General features: G+C 34.8%; 1 protein-coding gene across 2 annotated transcripts in view; it reads right to left on the reverse strand.

The window, feature by feature from the left end:
* Window positions 1-26857, reverse strand: part of SCFD1 (sec1 family domain containing 1) — a 118596-nt gene that overhangs the window by 77236 nt on the left and 14503 nt on the right. For both annotated transcript variants that reach the window (XM_043984996.1, XM_043984997.1), the window contains 5 exons: window positions 22935-23022; window positions 20081-20170; window positions 16957-17012; window positions 13964-14049; window positions 11394-11493 (listed from right to left, as the gene is read on the reverse strand). In XM_043984996.1, the coding sequence (XP_043840931.1) occupies window positions 11394-11493; window positions 13964-14049; window positions 16957-17012; window positions 20081-20170; window positions 22935-23022 (420 nt within the window). The remainder of the gene's footprint in view (window positions 1-11393; window positions 11494-13963; window positions 14050-16956; window positions 17013-20080; window positions 20171-22934; window positions 23023-26857) is intronic.

Consider the following 26857-nt stretch of genomic DNA (forward strand, 5'->3'; position numbering starts at 1 on the left):
TGTATTAAAAAAAAAAATACTCTTGGGGCAGCTAGGTGGTGCAGTGGATAAAGCACCGGCCCTGGATTCAGGAAGACTTGAGTTCAAATCCGGACTCAGACACTTGATACTTACTAGCTGTGTGACCCTGGTCAAGTCACTTAACCCCAATTACCTCACCCCCCCCAATACTCTTGATAAAGAAGGAAAAAAAGAGTAAAAAAACAGTTTTAACATTAAAGATGCCTAATATTTCAGTAGCAGGAATTCCCCCAAAAGGTGTCAAAGTTGATAGATTCCTTGAACTTCCATTAACTCTGTACCATCTAAAAGATCATTTAAACAAAAAATTTTCCTCGAGATAGGCATGACATGATAAATGACAATCACATGAAATAGAAAGGTGCTAATTTTTTAAACCTTTTTTAATCACTGAAAAGACCCTGAACAGAAATGAAATCCTTTTTAGATCAGTTCATTATTTGTGGTAACCATATTATTAGCTACATAGACATGACAAAAAGATTGGTGGTTAAGTTGAAATTCTATTCACCTAACCCACACATTCCCCTGGCTTCAGAATTCTGAAGACAAGATGTAAAAGTACAATTTATATAACTGTCACACATCCTTTTTATGCTAAAAGTTAAGGCTTTCAAAATATGTATGTACTCAAGCCCCAATACATTCCTTATAGAAAACTCTAGTGGCTCCTTCTTACTTCTAGGATCAAATACAATCCATTTGGCAATCAAAGCCCTTCACAGTCTGACTCCAAAATGCCTTTGCAAGAGAATTCATTCATTCACTTCATATACTCTAAAGACTGAAGGAATTTGCCTTATTTTTCCTTATACAACATTCCAACACCCCCCCTCCCCCATCTCTGTGACTTTGCAAAGGCTACCCCCATGTCTGGAAGGGACATTTATGTACAACCTCAATGACACCTCACAGTATCCCTAGCCTCCTTCAAAAACTCAAATCATAAAAGTTTCTGTTCCATTAAGCCTTTGCTTAAGCGGTCTTTAGCTGTCTGCAGTAGTGACTTTGAAGAAAGAATGGTTCTCACCTTGTTGAATGTAAATTATTTATGTAGAATTAAAAGTGATGAGAGAAAGGCAGCTAGGTGGCGCAGTGGATAAAGCACCAGCCCTGGATTCAGGAGGACCTGAGTTCAAGTCTAGCCTCAGACACTTGACACTTACTAGCTGTGTGACCCTGGGCAAGTCACTTAACCCTCACTGCCACACCAAAAAAAAAAAAAAAAGTGATGAGAGAATCCATCTGGAATGTAACATGTACACCAGAAAACATATATGTCATTGACCTTCACATGAGCAAATCATATAAGCAGAAGAAATTTTAGCTTGTGAAGAACAACAATGAGAGATTTCCTTTTCGCAGGCCAAATGTACTTTGGGGATATCAGATTAAGTTATGCTCCTTGTCTCAAAGACTGATAAAAGATATAGATAGATGTACACACATATGTGTGTATGCTATATGTAATATTGAAGACAAGGGCATGAATCCATGTAAAAAAGGCAAACCGAAGGCTAACAGTTTGAATGGAGAGTCTCTGTACTCTAGGCAGATATTCTCATTGCATCTGCACTTTTGCCTAACAAATTCATGATTACGCTGAATGCCATTAATTAAATGTAAGCAAATTCCAAAAGAGTGTTGGCATCTATCTGGAAGGCCCATCCACTGGAATCTCCCCTTATCACTTTGTACTATTATATAAGTTAGGTTGGATGCTATGCACCCCAGGTTTTTTCCTTAACCAACTGGAAATTTTAGAAACTTTGATGTATGTATGTATGTATGCATATACACACATACATATCTATTTAAAAAGTAGTCATCTGTGATTGTACATATCAGGATCCTTTCTGTCTTGGAGACAGGGAGTGGGAAGGGAAGGAGTGAGAAAAATTTGGAACTTAGAAATCTTATAAAAACAAATGTTGAAAACTATTTTTACATGTAACTAGAAAATAATAAAATACTTTTATGATTTAAAAAAATTAAAAAATAACAGCAATTATCACAGCAAACAATATCTTAAAATATCTTTTTATTTTTATGCCTTTAAACAAAATACTGGGACATAGCATTTGGTCTGATATAAATGCCATAAATGTTATTAAAACACTAAACTACAGGAAGAATGATTATGAATATTATTTTTTAAAAAATGCTTACATGCACAATTTGAAGTTGTTTCTTATTAGAGAACTTTATGGAGCCAATCACTTTGATTTATTTTTTTCTCATTTTAAAAAATTTGAAAATATATATAATTATTATAAAGCTAGGAAGAAAGTAAGCTGTGCATGGCATTAAATGTCAAGCTGAGAGTTTATGTTGTGTATCTACAGGCAAAAGGAATCCACTGAAAGTTTCTAAGCAGGGGGAACAATATGGTTCAATTTGGATCACAGAAATTATTTTGGCAACTGTGGAAGATGAAATTTTCCTGTCATTTGGCTCTCCATTTCCTCTGCTTGACAGAAAAGGGTATAGTCACTTGCACTCCTTCCTACCCAACACACCAAAAGAATGAGGAATCGGTACTTTGGTAATACAGAGAGGATACACTTGCCTGAAAAGCTTGAGTAACTACTACTTTAGTTCCTTAGAACTTGTCTTATCAAGTAAGAGAAAGTATGATTAAATTACTTTTTTTTGTTTGTTTTTTTGCAGGGCAACGAGGGTCAAGTGACTTGCCCAGGGTCACACAGCTAGTAAGTGTCAAACATCTGAGGCCGATTTGAACTCAGGTCCTCCTGAATCCAGGGCCCGTGCTTTATCTACTGTGCTATCTAGTTGCCCCTGATTAAATTACTTTTGTTTTTTGTTTTTAATTTTTGCAGGGCAATGAGGGTTAAGTGACTTGCTCAGGGTCACACAGCTAGTTAAGTGTCAAGTGTCTGAGGCTGGATTTGAACTCAGGTCCTCCTAAATCCAAGGCCAGTGCTTTATCCACTGCGCCACCTAGCTGTCCCCAATTAAATTACTTTTTTTGTTGTTTGTGAGGCAATTGAGGTTAAGTAACTTGCCCAGGGTCACACAGCTAGTAAGTGTTAAGTGTCTGAGGCTGGATTTGAACTCAGGTACTCCTGACTCCAGGGCCAGTGCTCTATCCACTGTGCCATCTAGCTGCCCCCCGATTAAATTACTTTTAAAAAGGATACTCTACAGAACTAGGAAGAGAACTTATAATCCACTGAATAAAACCTGAATTCCAAGTTTTTCACTATCTTTATTAGATCATGCTTTAAAAAAAAATTTTTCTTAGCATTTTAAAATTTAAAATACCCTTTTCTCTAAATGAATCATAATATGCAAAGCCTAGCTATATTAAGCAGACTTTCTAAACAAAATCTGCTTACAAATATAGTGACAAACTAATGGTTTAATTCCTCTTTAATATACTTTAAAGAGCTGTCATGAAGTACAACTGAAATAATGTATATGAAAGCATTTTCAATTCAAGAAATACTGGAAAAATAAGATGCTAAATACTAACAAACTCACTGAGATGATTAGGGCAAAAAGATTACAATAAGAAATATTGCTGTGCAAAGTTTGAAAAAAAAAAAATGGAACGGGATTGTGCCCTTCCCTAGAGAGAGTTTTAACTTCCCCCTTCAATCCACTTGACCTCTTTTCCCATCACTTTCAGGTCATATACTTACTCATCTTTTCAATGCTTCACCCTCCTTTGGTACCTACATTCCATCTATTACCAAATCCCACATTTTTCTATGTGTGCTTTTCAGATATAAACTTTTTTCTCTATTCCTATAGTTAATACTCTAACTGATACATTATTTTTCTTATGCTTCGAAGCAAAAAAACTTTTTTGAAGAGCTCACTTATTCCAGAAACTAAGCCATTAATTCTATAACCACACTCCATCAATGAGGACAAGACTTAGCAAAGGATTGTAGATTTAGAGCTGGAAGGGATGGTTTCTATGTAGAACATCTACTCCATCTAGTGGAAGTAAAAGGTATAAAATATGCAATACCTATAATAGTTATTTTTTTTTAAAGAGTGGAAAGTAATTTTAAAAAATTATACTTTAGGAAACCAATAAAACTACTATGCTTATATTCTGTGAAATTTTTATATCAGTTATTATTTGGCACATATCCAAAACCAAATAATAAAACAGCTCATGATTAAATCAATGCAAATTATTATTATCCTATTTATTTGAGATTACTTCCATGGTACCAACTTCACATTCACATACAACCCTAATATTATAGTATGATTTACATCCTGCTGTAAAGATGGCCTAAACAGTAATAGAAAGGAGGATGGCATGTATAATAAGAGTTCAAGATTAACTGTTTATTTCTATAGGTATATGTAAATTACTTGACATAGAACAAAATAATTGCATTTAATGATTTAAACAGTCACAACTTTCTAGATCTTTAAAAAACTTTTAGCAGCAACATGTCCTCTGTTTTCTATAATGCAAAATAATTGCACAATTTGGCACTGAATTGACAGGATTTCAACACACTCTTTAATTCTCAACATGACAGCACAATTTTATCACATTAAATATTAGGAATATTTCTGATGAACAGTCTGTTTTTCTAATGCTAGCTTTCTTATAGCCCATAAGCATTTTTTTTGGAGGGAGGGGGCAGGGCAATGAGGGTCAAGTGACTTGCCAAGTGTCAAGTGTCTGAGGCCCAACTTGAACTCAGGTCCTCCTGAATCCAGGGCCCGTGCTTTATCCACTGCGCCGCCTAGCTGCCCTCATAGCCCATAAGCTTTTAATGAAGATTAAATCAGGTGAGATCCCCATGCAATTGAAATATGTTTATCTTATAAAGAGAAATGAAAATTAAACACCTGGAGGTTTCACCAATGCTAGGAGATGGGCAAAGACAGATACACTTAATGCACCGCTGGTGGAACTATGAATTTAGACCCACCATTAGGGAAAAAATGTGGAATGATGTGAGAAGAGTAACTAGACTGCATTCTTTTTTATCCAGAGACACTGTTACTGGGCACATACACCACCTTGGTCAAAACTGAGAAAAAATAACCCCATATACACGAATATTCATAGCAAGGCTTTTGAGGGGCAACAAAACACTGAAAACAAGTAGATGATTGCTGATAAGAGACATTTGAACAAACTATGGTATATAGATGTAATGGAAATCCCATAAAAATTTACTGTAAAAATGTGATGAATTCAAGTAAACAGGAGAAGACTTATATGAACTGATAAAAATCTAAAGCAGAACTAGATGCATAATATGAACAACCACACTCTATACCCCAAGTTCCTGGAGAAGCTGATCTACTCATCTTTTGAAGAAACTGTAAAATACACACACATACACACACACATACATACACATGCACGCACGCGCGTGCGTTTGTTTTTCCAGTGGGCTTGATATACATTAGTGCCTCAGATACTTCCTAAGATGTGACCCAGCAGTGGGTCAAGTAATTTCTCTAAGCCCATAAAATGAGGGGGCTAGACTCAATAGTTTCTAACATCCCTTCCAGCTCTAAACCACCCTCGTTCCACCATTCACATTAGAACAACTAATTGGAGGCTTTGAGTCCTTCTACCAACTGCATTACCCTGTCCTGAATGTTTTCATATTTTATTGTGCCTAGTTCTAAGACCTCTAATCACCAACAATTTCTTTTTCTCTTGTCTGAGTAATCTTTCATGTCTTAATAATGTTCTATGCATCTTCATAAAGCTGTCCTTATAATTCTGGTCAAGAATTCTCTTACACAAAACTTTATCAGAATTATTCTATTTTGAGCAAGTCTAATAACTCCAATTATCCCAAATACCCATTTGTCACATCCATCGCTCAAATACTTAAACACTTAAGATTATCTGTGCAGTCCTATGAATGATTTCCATACCTGACTTTGATTAGTTTTAGCAACTGAAGCAAAGAGGTGTAAATCATCCAATGAGGTGAATATTCCAAAAACCATTTGGATTTTTAATAAATTTTTATTATATTTGGACCTAAGTATGCTGCTTGAAAAATTCATAATGCTATGTTTCAATAATCGAATCAGAAATAAATGGGGGGGGGGGGCAGCCAGGTAGCCCAGTGGATAAAGCACCGGCCCTGGATTCAGGAGGACCTGAGTTCAAATTCGCCCTCAGACACTTAACAGTTCCTAGCTGTGTGACCCTGGGCAAGTCACTTAACCCTCACTGCCCACCCCCCCCACAAAAAATTAAAATAAAATAAAAAGAAATAAATAGAAAGTAGTATAAGCTACATCACCATCATATAATGCAAAAATCTTTAGAAATCTTTCAGTCTAACTCAACTTCCACTCTGAGCACAATTCCTATGTAAATTACTGATGTAAAAATAGTTGCAACAAGGAGGCATATTGCAACTCAAAACTGCCATCAACCACTTACATCTTTGTCAAATGGAAAGATATGGTAATCAAAAGCAACACTGGTTTAGAATATTAAATAATTTGCAAAAGAAGAAAATGTCAATCATCTGAAGGACCAGAGAAAAACAGGTACACCATAAACTGTTAGTGGAACTGTGAAATAGTACAACCATTTTGGAAAGCAATTTGGAATATTATACAAAATATCACTAAGTTGTATATAAGCTCTGACCACTAATACCATTACTAGATATATAATCCAAAGAGGCCAAAGACAGAAGGAAAGGATCCATATATTAAAAAAATATATATTTATAGCAGCACTTTTTGTTGTAGCAAAGAACTGAAAACCCATACTCATTAATAAGAGACTAGTAGGCAAATTGTGGTATGTGAATGTAACAAATGAATGAGTGAAACCTAGGGAGATTTGTATGAACTTATGCAGAGTGAAACAAACATAACCAGAACAATTTACAAGATGATCATGAGAACCTAAATAAAAACAACTCTGATATACTTCAGAACTCTGATCAGGGCAGGGCCAATAATAAATAATTTCTGAAGACCGATGGTGATGCCATCTTTCAGTTCATGCACTAGAGATGCAAAATGAGATCTCTTTTCAGACATGTTGTTTTGTTTTGTCTGAATATAATCGTTATAAAGGAACATCTTAGTGAGTAGCAACAGACCGACCAAAAAGAGAAATTGGGAGCAGCTAGGTGGCACAGTGGATAAAGCACCAGCCCTGGATTCAGGAGTACCTGAGTTCAAATCCGGTCTCAGACACTTGACACTTGCTAGTTGTGTGACCCTGGGCAAGTCACTTAAACCCCACTGCCTTGCAAAAAAAAAAAAAAAAAAAGAGAGAGAGAAATTAAAGTGTCAACCAAACCTTTTTTAAAAACAAGAAAGAAAGTTAAGACAGTACTAATAGCAATTTTATTACTGTGGTGTTGAATTTAATACTGTATATACTTTCAAAAAAAAAGCAGCTCATATTTTTAGGGAAAAAAAGTCACAAAGGAGAATGTTGGAAAACAATGAGCTGCATTACCTTACAAAAGAACAAAAAGGAATTAAGGAAAAATAAGTCTGTAGAAAGTTTAGTGTAAGACCCAACTAAGCCAGGCGACCCCCAAGACAATTCACAAATGAAACAGGAAGACAATTCAAAGATACAAAACTGAATAGACGTGCTAGTGTTTTGCAAATGATGCATTTTCATTATTGGCAACATATATAAATTATCATATTTGACTCTAACATTCTAATTTGGAAATGCTTCTTAAGAAGATAAAATAAGACCAAGTCCACACCAGACAAATCTTTGTAGGAGGTGACAATTTTGAAAACACTGAAGATCAATTTTCAGATAGCTGAAAACAGGATACTGAATGGAATTCAATCAACCAAAAACCAAAAGCAACTATTGATATGTCTTCCTAAATTCAATAAGATACATATCAAAGACTGTCTTGATGAAAATGAGAAGGGAACATTCAGATAATTTTTCATAAAAGAAAACACCTTCATTTACAAAAATGATTGAAGGCATAGAAAATACAATACTCTTCCATGCCAATTATTGACCATAACCAAGAATTTGAATTGGCAGAGCAAAATGAGAGCTCAAAGGGTTTCCCCCTGAACAAGTTGTTTCTCAAACACATATATAGATGATACTAGATTTCTTGATATTCAAACAATATAACTTTAAACTATCAATATCAGTTGAGTAAACTACTTATATAATTAATAAGGTGTTTGCAACTACAATGGACAACAGCTTGCACAGTAAAAATCAAAGAGTCTCTATAGATGGTAAAGGTGTCCAGATATTTGCAGATGACACTGCATTAACTGCACTAAGCCCCCAAATACTACAAATAAGACAGGATGCTAGATTACATATAGAAAACTACCTTGAGATGTCAATGTTTCCAAGTGGTTTCAAGTCCATCTTTTTTAAAACACCAATATTTGTCTGGCTGATGATCTGATTATGGCTAATTCTGAAAAGAATACTACATTTGTAACCAACTGTTTCCTGATACTGCAACACACTGCCAATGAAGAATTATGTAAGGAGGAGCAGAACAGTATCATCAGAGATAAAAAAAGAAAGGGTGCTAACATTACAGAGGCAGAGAGAGAACCAAAACCATTCTATCAGGGCTTAGAGACGTGCCACTAGGCCATAGAAAAAGAATAATTTCTAGATCCTACTACCCAAACACAAGGACTCCACAGAGGAATCCCGGTCATCCTGCAGCAATCCTTGGAAAAACAAGCTGATCTCCATCATCAAGGCAAGTCAAAAGTGCAATAGGAAAAGGGTCAACAAACAACTCAGGAGTCGTTAAGGGATTCCCAACACTTTATGTCTCAGCTCAGCAGGACCCAAAAACAGCTAATTCTGGACCTTGGAGCTGTCTCCGAGGTCTTTGGCTGCAGGTCATTCTGAATGGATCCAGCATGGCAATCCCAGCCTACTCCCTTCCCCAAACCCATGGCTGGTTGCACAAATTCAGATCAGGAGGAAGCAGCCTCTGGGTGATCCAGAATGGTGCAGTACAGAGAATTCTATGAAACAGAGTCTAAGGCTAGCCCAATCCCAAAAGAGTCTATGTAACCAAAGTCTAGCAGAGGGAATATCCTCAGAGTGTTCCAGGCAGGGTCCAGTGAGGCCTGGTTGTCCTAGACACATTGCAGAAGAAAGTTCCTAGGTAAAATCCAGCTCAAGTAATCCCAGAAATCTGTAGTGGGAACCCAACAACAGGTGGGAAAGTCCCCAGGTGGAACATATAACAGGGAGAGGCCCTAGAACCCTGTGGTAAGGAACCTGTAAGACATAGAGTCCCTTGAAAGAGGGACTTAGTCTGGCCCTATACTCAGGACACCAGGCAGGTCTTTTCTTTACACCACTTAGCTGCAGAACTTGACACCACTAAGATGACCATAAGGAAATGTTTTATTTTGAGAGAAAGAATAAATGGAAAGACTTTACATTTTACTGGTATTTATACAATATTAAGAGACTGAAAGGAAGGGGCCCAGAATACTGGGTGGACCCTGTGTGGAAGATTTATGAAAGGACATGGATAGTTACAATATGCACTGTTTTAAGGAGCACCCCCATCAGGAAGATAAAAATTCCACTAAAGCAGCTACTACTCTCTATGGTTAGTGCCTCCCAACTCCCTTAAAGAAGAAAATACTCACCATACACAGAAATAGACTAAACTACATTTCAAAGACCCAAAACTGCTCCCTACCACAAAAGCTCACCTTTTTAACACCAATACTCTACTGGTGATGCTATATGGCTATGAATCATGGAACTTTATGATCTCAGAAGAATCAAGACTGTAAGCAGTCCAGAAAGCAATAGAAGACAGAAGAATAGATCCCATTTATACTCAAATAGAGCAGCACTTTTTAAAAAAAAGTATATATATAGCCAAGAACTGAAAAGAAAGTAAGTACCCTTTAATTGTGTAATAGCAAAATAAATTGTGGTATATGAATGTAACGGAATATTATTGTGCCAGATGGAATGACTAATATGAAGAATTCAAGGAAACCTGATGCAGAGTGAAGTAAGTAGAACCAAGAACAATTTACATGATGACTATGGGAATACAACAGAAACAACACTGAAAAACTTCTGAACTCTGATCAATACAGTGACCATTTGAGACTTCAGAGGACTCAATAGTGAAACATGCCATTTACTAGCAAAGAAGGGCTGTAGGATGAGGTAAACATTTTCAGATATGAACAATGAAATGGTTTGTTTTGCCTGAATACGTTTATTTAATATGAGAGAGGGCTCTTTTCAGGAGCTGGGAAATGTCATTGGGAAGTGACAGTAACGTTTAAAAAAAATACCAAAAAATATTTTTAAAAGGGAGGTAGATGAGATAATAGCTTGAGTATTTGACATCCATAAAACATTACAAGAAGCAGAAGGCCTCCAGCTCACTGGGCAGGTTCATCTGTGAAAGATTCATGCAAAGACACAGATGAGAATCAAACAGAATGATGAGACTTAGCTGGGTTATGATCTGCGCCTGTAGAGCAAATATTCATATGGAGGAAATAAAGGAAACACTGAAGGAGATACTCTCCATTTGCCTTGCTGCTTTTTAAAACTTCTACTACCTTTCTCCATTTGTAATAAAACTTTGTTTTTGAAGCATCTACCATTTCCCCAGGATTTCTAAAGCACATTGGCTCTGTGAAATTTTAAGGAAAGTTATTTTCCCTATGAGTTTATTCTTGTCAAGCTAAAATCTTCAGAAAAAAATTTCACTTTGAATGTGAATTTCCTTTTAGTATGTTGATGTTAAAAATTGATAGTATGGTTATTAAAACGAAGCACATTTCTAAAAGTGAATAAACTTAAGAGATCCACCAATACAACTGTAGATACATAAAAGAGAATCTCAGAATTATATATTTCTATATCCTAAGCAGAGTTGCCTGCAGAGTTTTGATTGTATACATGAATTAATTCCCCAACAGTCAGGAAATTATTTTAACCAGAATACCCCTTTTCCTATCTATGGCATATTCATCTGAGATTGTACTGTAATTATATATTCTAGGGAGCATAGTTAACCTAATAAAAGCATTGTAAAGAGGTCTGGTTGGACCCCTACTTAACAATTCCTAATAATTAGTTCCAGTCACAGTTTATACTTTAATGGAATTTCACTTATTTGAAAATGTTCTACAATCCAAACTGAACTTAATTTATTCAAAATAACAAGGTCTTATTTGACTTACTAGTAATTACTATGAATATTGGAACAAATCTTTTCTTATAACTCTTCAGCACAGGGATATTTGTCTATGTGTTTATTAATAATTAACTCATACATTCTATATATTAGTAATGGTGTAATGAAGGGCCATTAATACTATTACATTTCAGGACTAAGTGATGTATTTATTTAGTCTCTTACCAGAACATCATGCACCAAGGCTTGGTATGTCCAAGTATGGTGTAAAGGGGTAGCCAAATCTATGTTCCTGTCAACAAGGACTAATAAAGGCCTTTGGAAGCTGTAAATAAAAAATATTCATAATTCTTGATATGATATGTATGGAAATATGTAGAAACTTCTCATTGCTTTAGTACATAATTATTTTTATGTCATTATCAAAAGACCATAATACTTTGAAATTCCTGAATCAGGTTAAGAAATGCTTTAGATTGCTGACAAATTCTATGCATGATGAAAGGATATTTACCTTATTTAGTTTTCTCTCTTACAAAAGGCAAACTACAAACCATTATAAAATATTTATGACTGTGAGGATAAGGATAATGTATTCTCATTAAAATACTACCTCCATTAAAAAACCTTTTTAAAAATAGCCAAATAAGACATATAATTGATAATTCAGTGGAAGATTTAAAATTCAGAAATGCATTATCATACTATCAATATCAATACTTAAACAAAATTAAACTAAAAAAATATTGCTCTCACCTTGGTCTCAAATTTAAAAGATGTGCAAAACTATGAGAATGTTTTTTTTAAAAGACTTATTAGAGGGCAGCTAGGTTGCGCTATGGATAAAGCACCTGCCCTGGATTCAGGAGGACCTGAGTTCAAATCTGGCCTCAGACACTTGACACTTACTAGCTGTGTGACCCTGGGAAAGTCACTTAGCCCCCATTGAACCCCCTCCAAAAAAAAAAAGACTTAGTAAATTTGTTATTTTACAGATGTTTTGTCTTATATATTTATCTCCTAAGGACCAGGACTAAGTTGGGAGAGAATTATTGCCATCAGATGATGGATGGATTGTAGTAGTCAAAGTAATTCATGAAAACCATTTTATTTAATCATGTTGTGATCTACATTAATGTAGAGACTGAGTACAGATAAGAAATCAGAGATCCTTGAAATAATTCGTTAAAATAAACCTTAAGAATTTGCTTTTTGATATTCAGTTTCCAGTAGTTGTTTTAAAAAATATATTTACAACTACTGATGAAATTTTGAAACAATTTAAAGGAATTAAAGAGCCAGGAATAAGCTCAAATGACTGTAAAGTTTGCCTAAGGGAAAAAAAACACACCAGTTATATCCTACTTTATTATTATTATTATTATTATTATTATTATTTTTTGGTGAGGCAAGTGATTTGCCCAGGGTCACACAGCTAGTAAGTGTCAAGTGTCTGGGGCCGGATTTCAACTCAGGTCCTCCTGAAGCCACAGCCAGTGCTCCATCTACTGTGCCACCTAGCTACCCCTATATTCTACCTTAAACAAGCATGTCACTCCTCCAAAAAAGAATAAAATAAGGGGGCATTTCTTTTTTATCACCAAATGATTCCCTAAAATGGCAAAATGTTCCATGTCATTTAAAATAAGATAAAATATAAAAATAATTTATGAAAGATAGGAATTACACATATGGCATAATATATTGCAAATATTAAGATACAATGATCTTGTAATCTCCAAGTTATTAGAGTAGCACCCTACTCCTTTGCTATATAAAGACCAAACTTGGGTCAAAGGGCATGGACAAGGCAAGAAGTAGTTTAAGCTGATGAAATGAATGCTAGAAGACAATTTTTCTCAGCAATCCTTTTTTCCTCAAAGCAATTACTTAAGACAGCTAGCTAGGTTTAGGGGGAGAATTCTGCCCCAAAGCTATCTCTGTCTCTGTTTATAATTGTCAGTCAACTCAAGTAAATTAACTACTTTTTTATTTTTTAAAACCTTTATCCCAATGCTCCCTCTATTACTGAAGTTTATAATCAAATTTACTGTATAATAATTTAACTCTCCGTCTTATGATTAATCAATGCTTTTGTGCTTGAAATACAACTAATCCATAATTCAAAAGCATCTTAATAGGGACAACTTTTTGTTTAAATAATGGATACATCTGATTACACAATCTCGTGTATATTGGATCTTTGCTTCAACAAATGAAAATCTACTAAAGAAGAATCAGATAATGGCATTACACACTTTCTATTGATTTTTTTCATCATCAAGTGAATTAAAAGGACCACTATAAAGAAATACTTCTAACCTTCAAAGACATACTACTAGAACTAGGCTTTCTTCCTAAAGTTAATAGATGCAAATGAATTTTCTACCAAAGAAAGGCAAATATTTAATAAGACTACATTCCCACATCTCAAGATTCATTTAAAGTCTATGAATTTGCTCTTTCCATACTGAAAAACTTATAAAGTGTCTAAGCAGTATTTGTACAAACATGAAAAATGTGGTGATTTAGAAACTCTTCAGTTTGCTCCATGAACATTAACATACACTTTCTCTCCACCTTTTCAAATTTCATTTGGATAGAATAAAAACTATATTCTTTAAAATATTTTATCAAAGCTTTGGATTTCATATCTTAAAAAACCCCTGATACCAATTCTACATTTAAAAGCACTATACTCTGGCTTTAAATCAGAAAATGAAAAATTATCCTCAAATGAGAGTAAAAGTAGTAATAATCTTATTTTTCAGGCAAAGTAAAAACAAATACAATACCTGAACTGTCCAGCCCCAAGTGTGTCACCTGTAAAAAGGCTGTTTCTTGCATCTCTTAGATTTTCTCGAAGTTTCTTATCTAGTTTCTGGGGGAAAAAAAAATCAAATTTGGGATTAATTTTTTACAGTTCACCTTTACAAAATGGATGTGAAGATTGCATAAGTGATATTAAACACACAAGTTTCCCTATGAAAGAAAATGCTACTGCTAATGTAAAATGTGCTATATTTTTCTGCTATTTACATACAATCATTAACTATTTACTAAGGAGCCTTTAAGTTAGGCACTGATTTAATAGACCAAAGCTCCTCTCTCATGACAGACACCCTGTTCAGACTGTCCCTGAGAGAACATTGAGATTCCATCAATTATTTCAGTCACAAGGGTCACATAACTGAATGTGGGAGTTGTGAAAAATTTGGTAGTAAATGTTTGATTTGTATACTTATTTTATATACCTATATACCTGCTTTAGAGCAGGGCTTCTTAAACTTTTTCCACTTGCAACCCCTTTTTGCCTGAGAAATTCTTACCTGATCCCAGGTATATAGGTATATATATAAAAAAAGGCATATATAACCTTTTGTTGTTGCCAATTTTTTTGCAACCCCCACACTGTTATGTGACCCTATATGGGGTTGCAACCCACAGTTTAAGAAGGTAGGCTCCAAAGGACAAATAGAAATTTCAGAAGCTTCTAGTTTTACTTTAACTCTGACAATTATTCATGTTTTCTCATCAGGGACTGACTTTGTCTTAGCAAAGCTTAAAAGATATAAGCTTATTTGCACAGGTAAGGGTTGAGGCTGGGGAGAGAACAGTTTGCAGGTACAGCTGACTAGGATGGAAAAGGAGAGGGGCTGGCAGGTGAGGTGTTGCACTGGATGGGAGTAGCAAAGAGTACCTGAGGATCACACTCCAAAAATAAAAAAATCTCCCACAAACATTTTATTTATCACAGATCCATTGGTTTTATCATTGCATTTAAGAAATTCCTTAATTCAGAACATATAGTAAATGGTTAAGAAACACTTGTGAATTGAACTGGACTGAAATATCAGTACTATTTAGCAAACATTAACTTTTCCCATTTAAACTCTGTACCTAATCAATCTAATCTTACCCCAGTCTTACCACAAGAAAAGAAAAAAATGTGCAAATATATTCCAACTTCTATTTAAGCATCAGTGCCAATATCCCAGAGAGCTATTAGTGGAGTCTTTAAAGCAGACAAAAGAACATGGTGTCTTTTGACAAGCAATATGGAAAATTAATTTATATCAAGATGCGGTTTTATGACTTGTGTTAAAATTTGACAAGCAGAATGTCCCAAAATGGGATAGGTAGACACTCTAAGAGGAGTTCTTGTACTGAAAATTTTCAAGATACAGGATGATTATATGTACAGGATACTGGAGACAGGATTCATGGGGCAGTCACAAAACAAGGGTTCTTAACCTCTTTTGTGCAATGGACCAAGATTCTGGCAGTCTTGTAAAGTTTATGAAAAGACCCCTTCTCATACCAACATTTTTAAGTACATAAAATACAAAATATTATGAAAAGAAATTCAATTACATCGAAATACACTTATCAAAATATTAACAAAACAGGTTCATGGACTCCAGTTTAAAAGCTCCTGCCTGGTCTAGATGATCTGTGAGGCTCCTTTCAGCTCTAATGATCTATCACATTTCAATTGTTCATCTCGTTTATTGAGCACCAAAATGTTCAAAGAATTGCTAGACATTGTGGTGGATACAAAGAATACCATGCAAGTAATAAACTCTCAATTTTCTAAAATTATACAAGATAGAACACTAAAATGTTCATGCCCCTTAACCACCAATTCCACTACTGAGTATATATCCCAAGGAGAATGAAGACAGAGAACATTCCCATATATACCAAAATATTCAGAGTTGCAACTTTTATGGTAGCATCAAAAAGGAAAACAATTAGACTGAATGAGAAATAACTAAACAAACTGGGGGATATGAATGTAATACTATTGAGGCAAATGAAAAATGAGAAAATGAGAGATAGCTTAGGAAGACTTACATGAACTGATGCAAAGTAAAATAAGCAGAGTCCTAATTTTATGACCAATTTTAGCTAAAAAGAATAATTAAGCTCTTCCTGTTTACTTTGTAAAACTGTTTCAACTTGGAGGAAACCAAGTGGTGTGGTAGATAGCTAAGCACTGGACTTGGAGTAAAGAAGACCTGAGTTCAAATTTTACCTCAAACACTTATTAGCTTTTTGACCCTGGACAAATCACTTAAATTCTCTCAGCCTCAGTTTCTTCATCTGTAAAATGGAGAAGTACCGACCTCATAAGATTGTTGTGAGAATCAAATGAGATAAAGTATTTTGCAAACCTAAGAACAGTACATAAATGTTATTATTATTTATGGTCAAACATTTTTCTTTCTTCCAATGAACACCTCAATGGTGTAGGATATATATCAAGAAATGGCTACCAAGTGAAAACAAAACACTTCAAAAAATATTTTTTGGTGGTTTTTTTTTGGGGGGGGGGGAGGGAGAAGGAATCAGAGTTAAGTGGCTTGCCTAGGATCACACAGCTAGTAAGTGTCTGAGGGCAAAAGCTTTTTTAAAATAAATAAAAAACAGTGAATAAAGATGCAATTCTTTGTTGAAGTAGAAGAATAAGCAAAGCACGTTAGGTTAACATTAATGCAGGTCAAATAGAAGGACTGAAAAAACTACGTATGAAGGATAAAAGCGGAACCATAAGTTGTGATGAAAAATGGAAAAAATGGAAAAAATGAAATATATCAAAATAAGATATCAAACTGTACTATCTATATAGGCCAAAAACAATGTAAGTTATTTACTCTATAAGCAATATAGAACCATGTCTTTAAATACCCACACCAAAAAAAAAAAAAAGCCATGGAAAGAAGACACAGCACTAGATGTAATTTATTCTCTTTATGAAATGAATCATTTAAAAAACCCAACTTACCACTGCCACCATTTCTGCTGCTGTTCCTCTTGAACATCTAATTATAGGAACAGCACCTAGTTTAAAGTAATATTGATACTGGTATTACTGTTTATATTTAAATGTTTCCATTTAGGTAAACTGAACATTAAAAATTACTAATAAAATTCTTAATGGGGGTTATGGGTGGTTTAAAATGAGGCTACAGATCTAAAAAGAAGTGCTCCAGGAAGCACAGGGCTTCCAATAAAATTCTCTTAATAGGCAGGTCAATTATGTCCTAACAGACAATTTAGCAGTTAAGTAGGCAATTCATTCCCCATTTAATTTTGTGCATTTGGTTTAAAATGAGCAGCAAAGTTAGTGAAACAATTTCCAGTCAGCTTGAAGTGGGAATCAGATAACCCGAGTAGATTTCATATCAGACACTGACTGGTTATACAATCTAAGTTTGTTTTTTTTTTTTGGGGGGGGGGGGATTAAGACCATACCCAAACATCTTCCCCCTTCTGAATTTCCCTATTTTTCTCTATGGCACTCCAATCTTTCCAATAAACTAGGTTCCCAACTTAGGAAGTCATTCTCAACTCCTCATTCTCTATCACCTTTGATCATATCCAGTCAGTTTCCAAGATTTACTGATTCTATCACCACATCTCTTGCATCCATCTCATTTTTTCTATTCACATGGCCACCATACCGGTTTGGGTTCTTGTAGTCTCTCACCTGGACTACTGCAATAATTTCCCAATTTATCTCTTTGCCTCAAATCCCTCCCCTCTTCAATCCATACTCTACATGGCCACCAGGTGGATTTTCCTAAAGTACAGGTCTGAACAAATTATTCTTATTTAATAAAGTTCCCTATTGCCACTAGAATCAAGTACAAACTCCTCTGATATTTAAAGTTTTTCTGATCTGGTTATAACCTGCTTTTCCAGGCTTATTATATACATTACCCCAATCTGAGATAATCTACAGTCTAATCAAACCAACCGTCTCATCTCTGCTCTTGCACTATACCTGATAAGTACTTACTCCTTATAAACCCTGTTTCCATCAAAGCTCAACTTTAGCAGAATTCTACATAAAGTCTTCTGTTCCCTCAAGTTGTTAGTGCCTTCTATTCTCATATTTATCTTCTCCATACACATATACATGTTGCCCTTGATAGAACATAAACTCTTGATAGGAGAAACTTTCATTTTTATTATCCTTGTATTCCCAGAACCTGACATACAAGAGGTATTTAATAAAAGTTGGTGATAGACTGATTATATAAACTTGGAAAGTCACAACCTCTATGGGGTACAGTTTGCTCATCTTTAAAATAAGGAATCCCTAAGATTTCCTCTAACCCTATGATTTTACGATCTAAATATTTCTCTCTAAACATCACAACTTCAATGTAGTATGAAGCATATAGAAAGCTACTAACCAACCTATTGCTTCAAGGAAATATTAGAAGTTACATTTACCACAGTAAGTACACTTTGTGGCAGCAATGTGGCTCTTGCTCATGTAATGAGTGATAATTATTAAAAATTATCAGAGTCTAAGACTTTTTAAAAAAAGTATTACATAGAAAGCACTCTATAGGGAGAGGAGTTTGTACAATTAAAAATCAGTTTGCACAACTAACTAGATAAACCAGAGGTCCAAACAGCCAGGCAGAAAAAAGGAAGCTATCTTATGATGCACAAATTGTTGTGGATTAAATTATAAATAATAATAGTTAATATTTATGTAGCACTCTAATGTAAACTCATTCAAATATGACTTAATTGATGGTATTCCCTGTAACAATGCAGAAGATAAGCCATTCATGCCTGCCCATTATGTAGGCATCCTCCTTATGCACGCCCATAATGTTCACCAGGGACATTTATCTTTCTCACTTTGTTTTGAAATGGGGAAGATGCCAGTGGAGCAAAAAGACTGTCTTAGTGAACTAGAACATCTTTTTTTGGACACAGATTTATTTGATGACATCCTTTACCCTACTCCTCATTCATAACTACCTGGGCACAGGGCAGCTCGTTTATATAAACTTTCCATTATTCAGAATCTGTAGTGATCTGTTTTTCAAAGCCATATACCACCAACAAAAGAATATTGGTATTAAGATAGGCATCTGGGGGCAGCTAGGTGGTGCAGTGGATAGAGCACCAGCCCTGGATTCAGGAGGACCTGAGTTCAAATCCAGCCTCAGACACTTAACACTTACTAGCTGTGTGACCCTGGGCAAGTCACTTAACCCCAAATTGCCTCACTTAAAAAAAAAAAAAAAGATAGGCGTCTGGTTCAGAAAGAAGTTTGGAGTCATTAAACTTAGTAGTTTTCCAAAGGCAAACCAGCCTACTTTCCTCATTTCCCAATTCTGTGCCCAACTCATTACTGTTCTCTTGCCACTATCCATCTACATATGTTAATAGACAAGCTCTGTAAACTATCCACTCAATTACATATCAAAATCCGGACCACAGGCATTCTTGGTATATATACTGTCTCCCTCAATTGACTAAGTTCCTTGAAGACAAGTACTGTTTCATTTTTTTCCTTTGTATCCCTAGAGCTCACTATGTACTAGGCATTTAATAAATACAAATTGATTGATTGATCCTTCATCCACTTAGTTGTTATAGGATGGGTAGTTAGGCCAAACTTTTTTTTTTTAAAGGCCAAACTCTTTTGAGTGGTTATAGAATTCATTCATGATGTTCTGAACATCCCAGGACTTGAAACAATCAGCAGAATTTCATCAACAAATTTGGAAAACCTAACCACTGAGAGGAAATACATGTTCATATAAGATTCTAAGCTGCATTTCCCTTATGAGAGCGGCACAGATGTATCAACCTATTTCATGCCTCACCTATTATTAAGGATTAGAGGGTAATCAAACAATGTTCTCTCAGTTGTTACATTTCATATAATTTTGATGTATGGATGGCAGACATCTTATTGTAGGAAAGCTTTCCAGCCAGTTGTTTTGATCTATCATGTCAAACATATATTTTTTAAATAGGCACCAATAAGCACAGCAGTATCTTGTATTCTCTTCATCCTTCAGTCAACTGCATGATGAATAACAAATTTGAAATTAAATTTTCTTCATATGAAGGAATAAAAATTTAAAACTTACCAAGAGTAACAAAAAAGCAAAAAAGGCTGTCAACAATAGTATCCATAATGGTTTCCATTTCTGTGTCTGTAATATCTGGTCTATTAATGGCTAAAATGAAATTGGTGAAAGGAAAAAAGGTAAGAAAATATAGGTTTACCTCAAATCTATTAAGTTATTAACAACTGTTCAAATAGTTCCACAGTGTTTCTAACACTAAATATTTCTAATACTAAAGGCTGTATATGACACATTTTAAAAATAAAAAATATGATGGCCAAATTTCAGTAGTAAATTCCATGTTTCAAAAATCAGAAATAGGAAATTAGAGATAAAAGTGACTAGTAATAGAAGTCACTACACAATTTACAATTTTATATATGTAACTCAATTACAAAACTTGGAACTTAAAAGATACTAACTTTACTTAAACCTCAACTTTAACATTTATAAATACCTCTATGGAAAGCATTATACTGGGACGAGGAAAGATAAGGAGATTAAACAAAATATCTTTTTACAGTCTCTGCCCTTGTGGAGCTCAAACTCTATTATAGGGATAGGATATCAGCATAAATCACTATATTATCCATAATATACATGTCAGAAAAAGAGATCCCTAATTTGAATTTGAGCTGAGCAGAAAACAAACTATTTTTCAACTTTTTGTCAGGGTGACTCACTCAAGCCCCTCCAATACCACAGCATAGTGGGGAGGTTAGACTAAGTTCTTGAAGGCTATGCAAATGCTGGCAGGTCCTACCAAACTAGAACAGTGTCTGGAACAGGTTCTGGAATAGACTGTCTTCTGAGGGTTCTCCTTAATTTATTAAAGAAAAATTTTGCCAGAAGGTTAGCTACCATTTGATGAACTGTTTTCAACCACAGCAATTCAAGAAACTGTCTCCTAAGAAAGAAAGACACCGAGCAGGGATTCTTAACCTGGGATCTGAGACTTTTTTTTCTTTTTGGTTAACAATTGAATATTTTGTTGATAACTGTATTTCAACATAATTGTTTACCTCTGTAATCCTGTTTTATGTACTTAAAAACATTATTCTGACAAGGGACCCTTAGACTTAACCAGACTGCCAAAGGTGTCCACAACACAATAATGGTTAAGAACTCATGTTTAGGGGCAGCTAGGTGGCACAATGGATAGAGCACCGGCCCTGGATTCAGGAGGACCTAAGTTCAAATCCGGCCTCAGACACTTAACACTTACTAGCTGTGTGGCCCTGGGCAAGTCACTTAACCCCAATTGCCTCACACACAAAAAAAAGTTTGAAAGAACTCATGTTTAGAATATGGCAAGGCCAGAAATATTAGTGGAGGGGCAGCTAGGTGGCACAGTGGATAGAGCACCGGCCCTGGATTCAGAAGGACCTGAGTTCAAACCCGGCCTCAGACACTTTACACACTTACTAGCTGTGTGACCCTGGGCAAGTCACTTAACCCCAATTGCCCCACCAAAAAAATAAAAGAAAAAAAGAAAGAAAAAGAAAAAAATTAGAAGCTTACTGTAAGAAATATACTTGACTTCTCAAAAATAACTATAAGAGGGGCAGCTAGATGGCGTAGTGGATAAAGCACCGGCCCTGGATTCAGGAGTATCTGAGTTCAAATCCGGCCTCAGACACTTGACACTTACTAGCTGTGTGACCTTGGGCAAGTCACTTAACCCCCATTGCCCCACAAAAATTAAAAAAAACAAAAACAAAAATAACTATAAGAGGGGCAGTTAGGTGGCGCAGTGGATAGAGAACCGGCCCTGGAGTCAGGAGTACCTGAGTTCAAATCCGGCCTCAGACACTTAACACTTACTAGCTGTGTGACCCTGGGCAAGTCACTTAACCCCAATTGCCTCACTAAAAAAAAAAACAAATAACTATAAGATTCTAAACAAGAAGACTGCTGACAGTTATCAAGTACTTAGGTTATTCAGGAACTAGACCATTTATATTGTAAAAACATAATACATAACTGTTTGCATATGCCAAGATTGAAATCCTCTCAGTTTATCTACTATTTATTCTAAGCAAATAAACTGATATTCCAAATGGTAGAGGAGAAGCACCATGGAGTAGTGGATAGTAGTGAAGTAACAGATGCCCTTGGAGATCTGGAAGACTTGGTTTCAAATTCTGCCTCTGACAAATACTGTCTGTGCCAATCACTTCATCCCTGAATACTACAAGCAACTAACTCTAAGACTATTATTAGTTGCAGAGAAGGGTAGGTTTCCCGTGGTAAAATTCGTCCCTCCCTGTGAGCTCTCTACATGTGAAATCCTAGCTTAGGGGTAGGGAGGGGAGAAGAGACAAACTGCTAAACCACCAAACTATCTTTTCAGTTATTTCATTTCACAACACATCTGACAGTGAAAACAATGAAGGTCCAATTAAAAATAAAAACAACAACACAGTTCTAAGTTAGCTCTAGCCTCAAAGTAGCTGTTTATTAAAACTATGAATTAGTGTACTTGCTATCCCATATGTGTAACTTAAAACTGAAAAGACTTTACACTACAATTTAAAATTGTATTTTCAAAGAATGTGAGTTTTTCTATTTCAGCTCTAGAAATCATTTATTACCTATTGGCTAAGCCCTGTTTCTAAGAAATTATGTCTTAAAATCTATACAAAACCTAACTGTGTAGAGGCACTAGGCAAATGCTTTTTGATCTTAATATTCATAAGGCTGCTGATAGCCAAGTATACATTGGTTCTACTAATGATTTTATATCCATAGATCTATGAGCAATTCTAGTTTTAAAGTACCAAACATCTTCTATTTTAAAAATATTACTATCACAGTAAATCAATCACTTTACTAAAACTTATGTACATACTTGATAAACTTTACTTTTACATACCACGATAAGAGACAAGCTCCTTATTTTGATTGCATAGCACAAACATGTCATCTTCCAAAGTAATAAAATTGAGATATTGATCAAAAACCTAGGGAGAAAAAAAGAAACATCTTTGAAAGAATTATTAAAACCTGGTTCTAGTCAAGGCAAATACAATTTGATAAAATATATTTGAACTAAAAAACAAAAATCACTAGTTCTAATAACTAGCTAATTTACTTCCTAATTTAGTAGGTATGACATAAAAATATGAATAAAAATATATAAAATTTGCCTTAAAAAAGCAAGGATATCCATTCTAAGATACTTAACTTAAATATAAAACTTTAAATTGTGTTTTGACAACCATATTTTTAGAGAACTTTAAAAATAAAAAACTTTCCATAATACAAATTGGAGATAAATCCATACTACTAAAAAATACAAACAAGAAATTCTAAAACAAATGTCTGAAATGTATTAATGGAATTCAGATTAGACTATCATTTATCTTTTTATTTTCTGTCAAATAAAATGACATTAAGAAGAGACTTGGTGGGAATTTGAAGGCTATTTCTAAACAAAGTTACAGAGTGGCATACCTTTTAACAAAGGAGAAAAACGCAAGTATAGGCCTATAACAACTAGAAGTGCAGGGGGCTCTTCTGGATAAAAGGAAGAGAAAGTATTAACAGTAAAGGAACATGATGGGAAGTAAGAATGATGATTCAAGTGCCTTTCACAAGAGTTCCTTAATTTTTTGTTGAATGAAAACTTGTTTTCTAGCCCACCCCACCCCACCTTTCCCTCTGGGATTATCTTCTCTTTATATTGTAGATGTCTTGTGTGTATATAGCTACTTTGTTTATTGTATTTCCTCCACTGGAGCCCTAGCAATTTGAGGGCTGGAACCATGTTTTTGCCTTTCTTCATATTTTACTGTTTCGTGTTTTCAGTAATGTCCAACTCTTCATGACCCGATTTGAGGTTTTCTTGGCAAAGATACTGGAGTGGTTTGCCATTTCCTTCTCCAGCTCATTTTACAGATGAAGAAACAGGGTTAAGTGACTTGCCTAGGATCACACAGATAGTAAGTACCTGAAGCTGGATTTGACCTCAGGAAGATGAGTCTTCCTTATTCCAGGACTGGCACTCTATCTACTCTATCACCTAGCTGCCCTTTCTTCACATGCCCAGGGCTTAGTTAAGCACAGTACTAAATAATAAGAGTTTGCTGACTGACCTACTTTTTAATCAGCTTACTCCATTACATTTACAGCCTGATCCATATACAAAGAATTGAGATAGCATTAAGGGGAACTAAAAAAAAATAGATATTATTTAAATTAGGACAAGAAAGAGCATTAACACATGCAGCATGGGGACAATATCTATAGTACTAACCTATAAGGTTGGATTTCTTTTAACCTTTCTGAAAATATATATTGAAACTTAATTTCATAGCGCAGTATAAAAATACTTTCCCCTTCAGACTTGACAGTCATCAAATACTTGAGGATAGGTACAAATATTTTTTAATAAAATGTCTCCCCCAACTACACATCAGTAATATGTAGACAAAAATAATCTAGTATTTGAAATTGTATTTGTAAAAATATCATAATCACCCAAGCCTGTTTGTGGTCAAGAAATTAATAACTAGCTTTCCAGAAGCACACATAAATAATATAAATACTTGGAGATAAAATTTAATATGTTTCTCTAAAAATGGAAACAAATCAACAAACACGTTTGGTTTCCTAACGGAAATTTAACACTTAAAAACACTGCAGTACTATTAAACAGCTCTTCTGAATGCAATAATATTAATAAAAAAAATTTAAATCTTAATACATAGAATGGGTAGGCTGTACAAGATAAAGTTAATTACAATTTAAGTTGAAATAAGACAGAATATGACTTATAAGTGAGTAGCTGAGACAAAAGCCTAGGAAGAACAAGTTAAAATAAGACTATATGACAATATTTCCAGGTTCTGTAAAAATAATCCACTTATTTCAAGTAACATTATATAAAATTTAATTCACATAAGAATATAATTTATTCCAAGGTAACAGCCAGCATTTATAAAGTACTTTTCACAAATTATCTCATTTGAACATCATGACAACCCTGTGAACTATGTACTTTCCTTATTTTACAAATAAGGAAAATGAAGTTAGTGAGAAGTTAAGTGACTTGTTCAATATCACAGGGCTATTAAAGGTATGGACATGAATTAATTAAGTACAAAGATATAAATTCAAGTCTTCCTGACTCCAGGTCAAGCCCTCTATCTACTGCACTAATTTGATGCCAAAGATTTTGCTTATGTTCTAGACAATATATGGAAAGGCTGAAAGTACATAAATGGAAAACATTTAAATGCCTCCATCAAATATTAGTAACTGAGGTGTTCTAAGATAGTTTTCTTCTGACTGTTGCTTTAGTGGCAAAGGAGGTACTCTAAGATCTCCAGGGTGGAGTCCAGGGAGAAGAACTAAAGGAAGACACCATTTTCAATTCTATCTACCTCTATCACAGGTAAATTCAATGAAGAATCTCTAAAATAAAAGGAGGTTGTGCTGAATCCTACTGGATAGAATATAAGAGACATTTCCACTTTCTCAAAGAAACTGCACTCACGAGAATCTAATCTAGAGAGATTATTTGTTGCTGTAGGGGAAATATAGTTCAGATTTTATAATTTCATTTGCAATCTTCTCTATTAGGAACTTCTCTGTTTTCTCTTAACAAAAAGATTTGAGCTAAATAACTATCCCTTAGGATTTTACTCTAGGTAATCCAATAATTAAAAAGCTTTAAAAAAAATAGATATGGGGGGCAGCTAGATGGCACAGTGGATAAAGCACTGGCCTTGGATTCAGGAGGACCTGAGTTCAAATCCGGCCTCAGACACTTGACACTTACTAGCTGTGTGACTCTGGGCAAGTCACTTAACCCTTACTGCCCTGAAAAAACAAACAAACAAACAAACAAAATAGATATTTGGCAAGAAATTTCTTGTAGCCTCTCTAGAATTTTCTTTGTATGAAGGTTTTCAAAATGTCCTTCAGCTCAAATATTACTACAAATTTTCTTTTTCTTTAAGTTAGTACACACTAATAATACACATATAGTCCATTTGTCTCACAGTTCTACCCCTCTATGACCACCAGCCCCATAACCACACCCCCACAATGGAACAATGAAAAGCTTTCATCATAAATATCCATGCATAGTCCAGTAAAACAAATCCCCACATTCACCATATGAGAAAATGTATGTGTCTCTGTGCATTTTAAGTTCATCATCTCTGTATCAAGAGACAAGTGGTAGCTTGTTTCATGTGTAATCTTCTGCACTCAAGTTTATCACTGTATTGATCAGTTTTTCTCTATATCAATATATAAATTGTTCTACTTCTGTTCACTTCTTTCTACATTAGTTCAGAGGCCTTCCCAATTTCCTCTGAAATTCATTCTGACATTTCTTATGGCACAGTAGTATTCCATTAGATTCATATACCATACTTTGTTTAGCCATTCCCCAATAGATCGGTATCATATTTAAGTTGCCAATTTTTAGCTACCAGGAAAAGAGCTGCTATAAATACTCTTTGTATTAGTCCTATCTCTCTTTCTTTACTCTCTTTTGGATACAGTCCTCTAACAGTAGTATAGTGGAGTCAAAGACTTTGTAATTTCATGGATGTAGTTCCAAAATGCTTTCAGATGGCTGGACCAATTCACTGTTCCACCAAGAATGCACTAATGAGCCTGTTTTCCCTTAGTCTCTCCAATATTTGTGATTTTCCTCTTTTTTGACAGTATAATGGATTTAAGGCAGAATCCCAAAGTTGCTTTAATTTGCATTTCTCTAAGTATTAGTGATTTAAAGTATTTTTATATGGTTGCTGATAGCTTCAATTTCTTCCTCTGAGC

Source organism: Dromiciops gliroides, chromosome 2, assembly GCF_019393635.1.
Source record: "Dromiciops gliroides isolate mDroGli1 chromosome 2, mDroGli1.pri, whole genome shotgun sequence".
Classification (NCBI taxonomy): Eukaryota; Metazoa; Chordata; class Mammalia; order Microbiotheria; family Microbiotheriidae; genus Dromiciops; species Dromiciops gliroides.